The 12,241-nt window shown below is 52.3% G+C and overlaps 1 protein-coding gene across 1 annotated transcript; it reads right to left on the bottom strand.

The window, feature by feature from the left end:
• Positions 1–4,665: 4,665 nt before the first annotated feature.
• LOC119329676 lies at positions 4,666–7,945 on the bottom strand. The gene is made up of 2 exons (XM_037602739.1): positions 7,717–7,945; positions 4,666–6,054 (listed from the first exon to the last, which is right to left on the bottom strand). The coding sequence occupies exon 2, from the start codon at positions 5,891–5,893 to the stop codon at positions 4,772–4,774; it is 1,122 nt and encodes a 373-aa protein (XP_037458636.1). The 5' UTR covers positions 5,894–6,054; positions 7,717–7,945; the 3' UTR covers positions 4,666–4,771.
• Between the last annotated feature and the right edge of the window lie 4,296 nt (positions 7,946–12,241).

Below are 12,241 nucleotides of genomic sequence, written 5' to 3'. Positions count from 1 at the left end.
GTGTGAAGTAATTTCAGCATGCATCGGAGGTTTTTTTCGCAAATGTTCGGGTAACGGCCAAGTGCCTCGAGCTGACGTGGCATCCCGCGTGGCTGATGCAGAGTCAATTTGCACTGGAGAGCAATCAATTTGTGTATCAAAGTGTACCGAAGATGTAATTAGCAGCAGGAAGCCAACACCAGGCCACCCTAGCCGTTGGGCGAAGCGCCGAAACCAAGCGTATATAAACCCCCCCGCTTCGAAACCCATCACATCCCCCGTTCGTTCCTTGCCGCCGACTCCACCCGTTCCCCGCTCACGCGCCCTGAGCGCCTGCGAGCCGCCCGCCATCCAGCCGCCCGCCATCCAGCCCCCCGCTCCGTACGCGCTCGCCGACAAATCCCCGCCGCCCCGCAGGCTCCGCGGCGGACGGCATCTCCGCCACCTCGGTTCTTGGAGGGCGGCCGCGCCGGTTTCTTGGCGGGCGCCTTCTCCGCCCCGCCGACGTGTTCTTGGCGGGCGCCTTCTCCGCCCCCGCCCCGCCGACGTGTTCTTGGCGGCCCTGCTTCGACGCGCCGCCGCTTTCTTGGAAGCCCTGCTTCGACGCGCCGCCGCCTTTCTTGGAGGCAGGCCCTGCTTCGACGCGCCGACAAGTTCTTCGATTTCGACGCGCCTCCTTCCCGATGGCCGCCCAAGATCCGGAGGCCGCGTACGGAGTCACCGCCGACCTGGACATCCAGGTGAGTCGAGCTGCAGCAACTTGGACTCCCCTCGCCGCCGATTCTTGCGCACGTGGCCCACGTCGCCGCCGGTTCTTGCGCACGTGGCGCACCTCGCCCCAGCACCTCCCCTCCGGTGATTGGCCGGTCCTCTCGGGCCGTCCAATCACCGGCGGCGAGGTGCTGTGGCGAGATGAGCGACGTTGCGCGAGCGCCGCCGGCGAGGTGGGCCTGCTCTGTCTGTGCCGTTGTCGGCCTCGCGCGCACCCTGCTTGCTCGGTTTGTGCCGCGGGCGTGTCCAGTCCGCGCCCACCTTGCGGCTGGTGCTTGCGCACGTCGCGCGCCTCGCCCTGCGCTCCCTGGTTGTACCGTGGGTGTGTCCCGCGCGCGCCCTGCGTGCTCCGGTCGCCCCGTGGGCTTGTCCAGTGCGCGACCACCTCGCCGCTGGTGCTTGCACACGCCGCGCACCTCGCCACGGCACCTCCCCGCCGGCGGCGAGGTGCCGTGGCGAGGTGAGCGGCATGCGCGAGCACCAGCGGCGATTGCTTGCTGCCCATCGAGTGCGCCGCTCGTATAGATAAGCAAGAGTTTGGAGTCGCCAGCCACGATCACGTTCAGGACTGAATGAAACGACCTCGCTGTCGTGCTAATTCTGTGTGTTTATTATTCAGATTCAGATACAGAGTCTACCTTGTTTAGATGGGTTACATGCAATGCAGAAGAATGTTTAGATGGGTTCAATGCAATGCAATATGCTTATCCGTACTACTTACTGTGATCGTGATGTACTAAATACCGTCTTTCCTTTTTCGTTTTTCAGCTCGGCGATTTTCCATGTCTGCATGAGTTGCTCCATTGCATCCACAGTCAAGTGCCCAATATGAACATTCTAGCCTACGCCCAGACCACCATCTTGACAGAGGTCATCCACGTTCCGGGGAGTCAGCCACCGACTGATGAGGTCAGAGGACGGAACCATGCACTGCTTGTCTTGCGTCGCTTGTACCAGTGTATCTGGAGTATGCACCAGGCAGGGCTTAGCCTTGGTGGCCACTTTACTCCAGCCAATATGCCTGTCTATACATCGCAGACCCTCAGCGTCAGGCTAACAGGGGTGCACTTCACCCGTTTCACTCAGGTCAACGGATACATTGACTACGACCAGCTTGTCACTTGTGTAGAGGAGATGTTCTCGTTGCGGGAGTGGGTGCCACCTGCCATCGAGGCATGGCTAGACCTGATCCAGGATGGAGTTACGGGGCACGAGTACCTGATCCGCTACAATGTAGCCCTGATGGATCCTGCGCAAGCGTTCCAGTGGCTTATGGAGGCGAGAGGCATCCTGGAGCAGCTGCGCTTCAGAGACCCACGGACCTTCCAGTTGATCCTTGGTATGCACCCTGAGATAGACGACTGGGATAGTAACAGCTACTGCTTGAACACACTTCTGGCCCAAACCAGAGGGTTCATCGACAGGCGAGACCCGACCCAGCAGCCCACCGTCTTCGAGCACGACGTCACAGGGGGTTCTCACAGTATGCAGGAATAGCTCCCAGCACGCGTCCCGGTTCCTGGAGCGGTTCATGGTACTCATCCTAGAGTTCGATTTTCCGGGGCTCGTCGCCCGCCTCCAGCGCTCCTTTTTTAGGGCGGGGCTGCTCTTCGTTTTCAACCTGGAGGCCACAATGGCCTGAGCTGCGCTCCTGTGAACTCTTGAGACAATCATGGCGACCTCAAATCAAATGCATACATAGACTCTCCAGGTCATATAGTAGTGTTTAGCTAGCCAAACCACTCGTATTCATATTCATTCTTCGCTTGCGACTATTGCTAGTCTAGTCGAAACTGTACATGCTCTAGGTGAATTTTGAATTGTCAGTACTAGTACTCGTTTGCTTGTCATCCCTACATATACAGCTTTGCCATCTACAAGTACCTCACGTTTCTTGCATCTTCTCTGCTTTTTGTTGCCCTCCACAGTATGCATTCTTCGTTTGATTGATATACTACGCTTCTGCATTGTCAAAAAACCGCTGCTATACATACACATGATATACTAGCGCCCGATATGTCTACTCACTCCGTTCCAAATTACTCGTCGTGATTTTACTTCAAAAATTATTTTTGAACTAAAACCACGACGAGTAATTTGGAACGGAGGGACTACATGACAGCTTGACGGCGAGCGTGCAAGCAGGAGATTTGGACGCCAAGGCACTATCCTTCACCCATCGTGCGGAACATATCATCGTCTGTGAAGCAATTTCGTTGCCAAAACTTGTCTCAGCAACAACATCAACATCAGGCTCCTTCCAGCACCTTGCCGTTGTCGTGTTTTCTGCATGCGCTTCCACCCTCCCTCCCTTGCACATCCTTCAACCGCTCCTCGCATGAGCGCCCAGCCTCACATACCTGTACAACATTATGCACTGTTAGCTGCTGCAGCAGTAGATCAATTGTTAATAAGCTTCGGCATGAGATACTAGGCATTTTGGCTTCAACAAATCCTTAATTTTCCAGCACCCCACCACCACCAGAAAGGAGGGCACCGGTTCAGGCCAAGCACAATTGGAAATATAGCAGTACAGTATGGACACTATTGTCTCTCTTCTTGGAACAAACCATGCTGCAGCTCGAGGGCTGAAAAAAAATGTGTACTTTGTGCTGCTAAGGCAGTCTTTGGGAATGAGAAGAACAACACAGTATTAATAGAGACATATGCTGAGAAGAAAACTGAGAAAAAAGCACTCAACATGACTGAACCAAAAAAACACCTAATCATCATTCTTTAACTGAAAACAAACAACTTCATTTCCACTACACAGAACACACTAATTTTCTTGACTGGTGCTACAGCCGCTGGTAGCGACGTGCCAGCCACCATGCCCGCCCGCGGCAAAATGATTAAATCTAACTAAAATTGTATCTCTGCGCTTCATTCAGAACTATGGGACGCACGAACAGCCAGAAAAAAACAGAGCAAGAATTAAAAGACTTACGACACAAGGCTGAGTGCCACATTCATGCTTCGAAATAACAGTAGCATTCCATTCAGCAACCTTCTCCATCAGGCCTCCAAATTAAATCGGGCAGGTGGTGCGCACTTTATGGATAAGTGCTCTATGAGCTTCTTGATAACTTCCAGATCCTGCATGATCAAAGCAAACAATTGGTGTGCTATCTTTTGTTGGTAATTTCACTGCTGTCAACCCATGCTCAATAAGCCACCCAAACCTTTTTTTAAAAAAAAGAACAATAACCTAAACCTACTAGCAGTATTTTGGCCTTACCAATTCCAACCGAAACATGAAGTCACCTATATTTTGCATCCAGACAATTGTCAGGCTTAATTTTCCAGTGCGCTTTCGCTTTTATCCAACCAACAGCCTATCATGTTAGTTTTGTTCAACCATAGGACCATGGCCATCTTCCTCAGCAACATATCTAGTGACATACTCCCTCCGTCCCAAAATAAGTGACTCAAAGTTGAGTCACTTATTTTAGGACGGAGGGAGCACATCAATAACTAGCATACTAAAAAAATAGAACAATATGAGCTGACTGTCTCTCTTAGAACAAACCATGTGAGCTGCAGCTTGAGGGCTGAAAAAAATGTGTACTTTGTGCTGCTAAGGCAGTCTTTGGGAATGAAAAGAACAACACAGTAATAGAGACATATGCCAAGAAGAAAACGGAGAAAAAAGCACTCAACATGACTGAACGAAAAAACACCTAATCATTCTTTAACTGAAAACAAAGAACTTACTTGGTTCAAATCTAGAAATCTGAGGTCCAATGTCTAAATTTAGCTTGCTTTGGAAAAAGCAAGAGTCCAAATCTCAGTTTTGTTCAACCATAGGACCATGGCCATCTTCCTAAATATATATGTTTCAGCAACAGATCTAGTGACATACATCAATAACTAGCATAATAAAAAACAGAACACACGGATCAAGTAACGCACAACTTCCAAGCAAACAGAACTTTTTATTGATTCCACTTTCTAGGAGGACAAAGCACAACATGAACCAGTGACAGTCAAGCAAGGATTTTGGAACAAGCCAAACTGGTTCCTACATCCAAAATGCTACAGGCATAAAGTGATCTTTATGCCTAGACACTATGAAGGAGCGCGTGGAGCGGTGATCTGTGATCTGCAGCTCTCCCTTGTGATTGAACTTGAGGCCAAATAAGGTGATATGGAGCACACAGCCGGCATAGTCTCCCCGAGCCAGTGCCTCCTCCAGTCCCTCCCGTTCCACGCGTTGGACGAGGCAGAACTTGCTCATGCCCACATAGCTGAGAGAGACTCCCATGTGTGGCTTCCGGTCCTTGCAGAACAACTTCTCCTTGGTTGTCTGGCAGTCCAGCTGCAACGTTGGAGTCGTGCTGTGGCAGCTGGGGGAGGCAACTTGGCAAGCAGAGATGTAGCCATCCCGATGAAGGCCAACCCAGGCGTTGAGCTCCCTGTCAAAGTGTGCTTGGCCGCTGAATGGCAAGGCCCACTCCCCATGCCATCTCCACACAGAATCCTTGGTGTTGAATGAGTAGGTGCCCATGCAACCTTTGCTAGGTGCCGTCATGAAGTTAGCTGTGGACATAAAGATGGTGCATCCATCCGGGTGTAGTGCATAGGAGTTGACTCGACGGTGGAACGTTGGCGGTGGTGGCGGCAGAGTCTTCCAGGACCAGCCCTCGGTTGGTTGTTGCAGCGCATCCGGCGCGGTGGACCCCCATGACATGAACCCGAAGGAGTGTTGTTTCACGCGGAAGTGGTAAGATAATGCATGGAGCATCTCATCAACGACCACGGTGATGCCGAAGCCACAGACCATGTCAGCAGGGGCATGGGCGCCAATCGTCATTGCGGCCGTCTTGGTGTCGTAGATGAGGCTGCATCGCTGGTTCATGAAGGTGAAGATCTTGGTGCCCAAGGCAGAGAACGACATGCCGGGATGGGGTACAGTGCCAACCGGGCACTCTAACCGCAGGGTCGGAGGCTCCGGGAGGTGCCGGGCAGCGCCGCTGTGCTGGTCATCAGAGCCAGAGTCAGAGTCAGAGTCGAAGCTGTCGGCTTGGATCTTGTGGATGCTGTACCCCTTGGTCCAGTCATCCAACACGAGGTACAGATGCTTGAACCGCCGCGACCTCTTTTCACCGCCGTCGCCGGCATATCCCCGGCGCTTATTAGACATCCCCACTGCGATTTGACAGAAGACCTAATAGTAATAACAGAGTAATCTATCTAATCCTCCTCCTGCTGCAGCTCGGCCTCTGTGTTCACCAATCAAGCGTCCTTGAAGAGTTTCGGCAGAAAGATCGAGCCTTGAATTTATTATATGATGGTCCTGCCGCCCTGCAAAATCTCAGTGTTAGAATCGGAATTGGAATTGGAGGGAGGGGAGTAGTTGGATTCCGAAAACGATTAGCAATCTGGTGGCGTGACGGAGACGACGGCCAGATCAGACGAGATCGGTGGTGAACACCTACCCAAAGGGAAACGTTCCCTACCGGTCGACCGGCCGAACACTCGGCCGGTCGCATGCGCGCGCTACGATTCTGGGACGCCTGCCGTTCGACCCCACGTGAGTATCATGACATTTTGCCACGCAACTTGTGCGGGACCACATACGGCTGACGCGTGCTGCCTTATCTGTTCATTGCGGTTCTCTCGTCCTCTCATTTTCTCTCAAAAGCACACCGATGCATCCTATCTCCATTCCTCCCCTTTCTCCAACACACCAGAGAGGCAGAGACCACAAGTCTCATGACCACGCGCCGCTGCCGGCGACCTATATCAGCACCACGGCCGCTAGCTGCTGCAAGCTTCCAGCCACGCACCTCGCCTGAGTTTGCTGCAGCCGTACCAAGGGGATGCGCGGCGGCAGCCGTTGCGACCTGTCCAGCAACGCACCACGCCGGAGTTGCTGCAGCTGTACCAAGGGGAGCAAGGCGCGCACCACACCGGAGTTGCTGGAACCATCCTCAGCGGGGGTTGCAATTGGCGGCAATTTTTGCTACAACTGAGTTTGTGGTTTGCTGGAATCAGTGACTTCTTGCTAGGATCTGTAATCAGGAGTGCTTTTTGCTGGAACTAGCTTCATTTTTTGCTGCCACCGTCTTGATTTTTGCTACTACTGTCTATTTTGATTTTTGCTACTACTGTCTATACCACAGGAAATAGGCCATATACACAACCATATTTTTCTGGAACCAGCAAATTATTTTGCTGGAACCAGCCATGGCATTTGTCGCGACGGTGGAGAGCGGCTGCACTGTCGCCGCCGTTTTTGCTGGAAGGGGTGGCACAAAAGGTTTCAACCGGCAAGCAGAATTGCTGGAATCAGCATCGATAGAAGCTGGAACCTGCGATTTTTTTTGCTACATCCAAGGGAGTGGTACTGGGTGACATGGTGGCGCTCGGTTTTTTGCTACATCGGGGCTTTTGATAAGCTACAAACGCCGAGCTGTTTTGCTACAACGGCGACATGTAGAATTGGGTTACCCAGGGAAGAAGACAGCAGTGGTGCCTACAACGTGCACCCCGCGGCGAGCTCGACGGCGAGGATGGAGAGGGACGGCGCACCAGATGCTGCAACCCCGCGGCGGGGAGCTTCAACCGCTGTCGACGGAGGATACATGTCAGCCATGGCCAAGCTTGGCGGGGATCCAACCATGACGGAGCTGCGAACGAGGAAGATGGTTGGGAGGGGCAGCGACACGCGGGGGACCTGCCAAGCTGGGGCAGCGGCGCTCTCTGCTACAGCCACGCGAGGGATCCGGCCACACGAGGGATCCGGCTAGCTTGGGGGCAGTGCTCCGGCTGTAGCGCTTGCAGGGGGATCCGGTGTGCATCAGAGGAGAAAGGGGATAAGATCAGACGGTTCGCAGCGCTTGAATCTGAGGGCTGTCGTGCGACCGGCCGAACTATTGGGCCGGCGCGCCGGCGCCTAGTACTCGCCCTACCCAAATCAATTCGCATCTAGTAGCAATCACGGAAGGAAAGGGATCTGTGTACCTGCCCTGCCTGCGGTGAGGGCGAATCGGGGACGGACGATGGCGCCAGATTCAATCCACACCCTGCCCTGTGCCGCCTCGCCTCTCCGTCACACCGGCGCGCCAGAATCAGTCCTGCGAAGGGAAGATGACTGGCAGCACTGCGGCGGCGGCGGAGTTAGCGCGACGGAGAGCGGCCGCCCAAGACCCAGGAATATATGGCTGGTGTTTTTTTAGAAGGAGGTATTCGTGTGGACGCTGCTACGTAGCGGCGCCGCTTCCCTTCCCGTGCGCTCGCTAATAGCTCCGCTAATGCGTGGGTTACAGCATCTCTAAAATCGTTTTAGAGTCCTAAAAAAATCGTTTTAGAGATTACTGTAAAACATTTTTACAATATTTTTACTGGATGACGTGTGTACAGAAGAGATCCCGTATAAATCCTTCAGGTCAAGTGTGGAGCCCACTAGTCAGTAGTATAATTATCTATCCATCGTTTTCCTATCTTCCTCCCGAAGAAAGGAAAAGCGATCTAGCTTTCGCCTCGCGCTCCACCGCCGTTCTCCGGCGGCTCCCCTCCGTCGATGACCCTGATCGTCGGCGGTGAGGGGAGGGAGGGGGGGAGGGGATCGCCGGATCCACACGTGTGGATAGTTTTAGGTCGAAGTACCTTAGTTTTTTAGACTGTTCATCGTCTTGGCTTCGGCGGCGGCGATGGTGGCCTGAAAAAAAATTCTTCAGATCCTACTCAGATGAGATGATTGGTCCTATTGTTGGGGATGGATTTGGAATCCAGTCTGTTCAAGCAAGGATGGTGTGGCGGCGACATCCTCGTGGTGGACATGTGTCCTCTGGCTCCGCCGTTGCGACGACGTCTGCTCCAGCGTCGGCGCGGAGTTTGGAAGGTAATCCAGGAGCGGATGCAGATTGTGGTTTGCATTGACGATATCTGAAAGACGGAACGTGTGCTGGGTTCATGGTTGATGGATGGCAGGTGTGATTTCCTCCTTCAGCGTCTTAGTCATGGTGGGGTGTCAGATCTGGAGTTTGATGGCGTGTCCGGGGTTTTGCCCCGGTCTGATTCGTTCACCGTCAATGGCTTCACTTTTGGGGAGCCACCTTGGAGGTCCGCAAAACTGCTTATTAGCGATGGAGCCGCGTCAAGCTCGGGTGAGGAGGTGGTTCGTCATTCTATTCTTCGGTGGCTGCTTTGGTGGTGCCGGAGGCAGGTGATGGACGTTGGTGTCAAACTCAGAGATGTTCTGCTATCTTTTCAGTTTTGCCATGTCGGGTTTTACGTGACTTGTACTCTGATCTTTATCATATAAATGAGACAGGTATTACCATGCAAAAAAATAGTCAGTAGTATAATTTATAATAAGGTCCCTGCAAAATAGCATAAAGCCCCCTACAAGGAAAATAACTCAAACTACAGCGAGCAGCTTTGTATCAGCCATCAGACACTAAATAATTAAGCCCACCCAACAATTAGAAAGCACTCATGCGCACTTCTGCTTCGAGTGTGGAAGGCTGGTGCATGGCGAGAAGGGCTGTGTCCCGACGGTGGATCCGGATCAGCAATGGGGGGAATGGCTCCTGGCATCCCAGGTCGTTCTTGGGGGACAAAAGAAGTATCACACAGAGGCCCCTCGAGTAGTGCAAATAGCTTTAGAAGTGTCAGGTCAAGTAAGGGAGAACAAAATAGGAGGAAGTCGGGCATAGTCTGTGATCTCCCTATAAAGAGGAACCTGCATAATGAGTTCACCACCCTGGCCGTATCCCGCACTGGCGAGGAGGGCAAGGGGGGAATGAGGGAACCGGTAACCCAAACAAGCAGAAGCAACAGGTGGAGATAACACGCGAGAGGGATCTGCGGGATGAGATTGAGCAGAAGAGAGAAAGAGAAATGAGGTATGAGCTCCGATAGAGGCAACAAGAGAAGCAGGCTGAACTGAGGTTCAGGTACAAGCAGTATGGCCAGTGGGGCCATGAGAATGCTGGATCATCGAGCTAATTCAGGGGGAGGGAGCGCAGACAAGGGTACTATGTTAGGAAACCGAGGTCTGAGCATTATGTGGAAAGGCGATCTCCTAGCAGCCCAAGACATGTTGCTCAGTTGGAGAGGAAAAGGAGACCGAAACAGCACTGGGTAGCTAAGGGTGATCTGGATAGACAGGTAGGAATCGATACTTTTGTTCGCGACATGAGGCAGAAAACCTCATCTGTGTTTGACCGTATTGAAGAGAACAATGATTCATCGGCGGACCCTGCTAGGACGGGGGGCCGCCGGGAGCAATGAATTTCCTAGCCTGGAACTGTCGAGGGTTGGGGTTGGACCCGACAGTGGGCGAACTAAGGGACCTGATTAGGTCATACAACCCAGCGGTGGTATTCTTATCAGAAACAAAAAAGACCTCACGTGCTATGGAGAGACTGAAATCGAGACTAGGGTTCAGACATGGGGTTGCTGTTAATTGCAATGGCAACAGTGGAGGTTTAGCTTTGTGGTGGAAGGATTCGGTGGAGGTGACAGTGAGGCCTTGGTGCCAATACTATGTTGACGCACAGATTATGGCAGACGGGGTCACCTTTAGATTCACTGGAATCTATGGGGAACCGTGTGTGGAGAAGAGAATGAAAACGTGGGAGGTGCTTCGTTATCTATGTACACAAGATAACCTCCCGTGGCTTTGCGCGGGGGATTTCAATGAAGCTCTTCTCCAAAAGGAGCAGATTGGCGGTAACCCGAGGAGTTTGAGCCAAATAGCAAATTTTGCGGAGTGCATGTCCGACTGCGGGCTTGCAGATCTTGGGTTCTCGGGCTACCCCTTCACATGGGACAATAAACGGGACGACAGTGACAACATACAAGTGAGATTGGATAGGGCCACATGCAATGCTGAGTTTGCACAGCTCTTCCCGGCGGGTGAAGTGCTATATGTAATGACCGAGGAGTCTGACCATCAGGCGTTGGTGGTCAAGGTGCAGGTGGCACCGGCTGGGTTGCACCTGGGGGGCCAGCACCCTTTCATGTACGAAGAAGCATGGACCACACACAAAGGGTACGAGGCAATGATTGCTAGTGCATGGGCCGAAGTGCAAGCAGCCAATCAGGCGAACGGTGCACTTGGGGCGGCATGCAATCGCTTCAGGCTCACGTCAAGGGCCATGCAGGTGTGGAGTCGCCAAGTGTTCGAATCCATCAAAAAACAAATAACTCATTTGAAGGTTCAGTTGGTTGATGCCAAATAGCGTGTTGTGCGGACGGGGTACGGGCAGGAAATCAAAGATATTGAGGACCAATTACACGAGTTATACGAGAGAGAAGAGGTATATTACAAGCAGAGATCCCGTGTGGACTGGCTCACAGATGGAGACCAAAACACTAAGTATTTTCAGAATCGAGCCTCTCACCGCAAGCGGAAAAACACGATCAAGGCTCTAGAAAGAGAAGATGGATCAAGGTGTACTGATGACGAGGGTATGAGGACGATGGCTGCGTAGTTCTATGCGCAGTTGTTTGCATCAGAGGGATCACGTGAGGGAGCCAGGGTTTTGCAGCATATTGAAAAGGCAGTCACGGAGGAGATGAATGATAAGCTGGATGCTCCATTTACGGATGATGAAATTGAGGTAGCTCTGTTTCAGATGGGCCCTACGAAGGCACCGGGGCCGGATGGGCTGCCGGCCATGTTCTATCAGAAGCATTGGGCGCTGGTAAAAAATGATGTGTGCAATGCGATACGCGATTTTCTTGCTGGGACTGCTGCCCCGACAGGTTTTAATGATACTATTATTGTGATGATCCCAAAAGTAAGCTCACCGGAGCTTCTCTCGCAGTTCCAACCCATTAGTCTCTGTAATGTACTGTACAAGATCGCCGCGAAAGCACTGGCTAACCGGCTGAAGGTGGTATTGCCTTTTATGATTTCCGAAGAACAGAGCGCGTTTGTACCTGGAAGGCTAATAACCGACAATGTGTTGGTGGCATACGAGTGTGTGCATGCGATTAGGAAGCGGAAGAGGAGGAAACCCTTGTGTGCGGTAAAGCTCGATATGATGAAAGCCTACGACATGGTTGAATTGGATTTTCTTTAACAAATGTTGCTGAAGTTTGGCTTCTCCAGTCACTGGACGGAGATGATCATGAGATGTGTCAAATCTGCTACTTTTTCTGTGAAGCTGATGGGGGGCTCTCTTCTAGATTCATTCCTTCGTGTGGTCTTCGGCAGGGAGACCCCCTCTCCCCATATCTTTTCCTCTTCTGTGTAGAAGGATTCTCTGCAATGTTGACGAATGCACAGTGGGAGAAGGAGCTGAAGGGAGTATCGTTTGGGATAAATGGGCCTACGGTTACTCATCTGTTGTTCGCAGATGATAGTGTGGTTTTCCTGGAGGGGTCCCGAGACAATTTTGAGGTACTCAGTGGTATATTGCAGGATTATGAAGCGGCATCGGGACAGAAAGTTAACGTACAAAAATCTGCAATATTCTTTGGGAAGGGTGCTACCTCTTGAGCATGCGTTGGTTTCCCCTTGAAGAGGAAAGGG

The sequence above is a fragment of the Triticum dicoccoides genome, chromosome 7A (genome assembly GCF_002162155.2).
Source record: "Triticum dicoccoides isolate Atlit2015 ecotype Zavitan chromosome 7A, WEW_v2.0, whole genome shotgun sequence".
Classification (NCBI taxonomy): Eukaryota; Viridiplantae; Streptophyta; class Magnoliopsida; order Poales; family Poaceae; genus Triticum; species Triticum dicoccoides.
The sequence above is the reverse complement of the archived record's forward strand: the minus strand, read 5'-3'. Positions and strand labels throughout refer to the sequence as shown.

Excerpts from the sequence above, each read along its gene's own strand:
- LOC119329676 (XM_037602739.1), bottom strand. The coding sequence starts at position 5,893 with ATGTCTAATAAGCGCCGGGGATATGCCGGCGACGGCGGTGAAAAGAGG.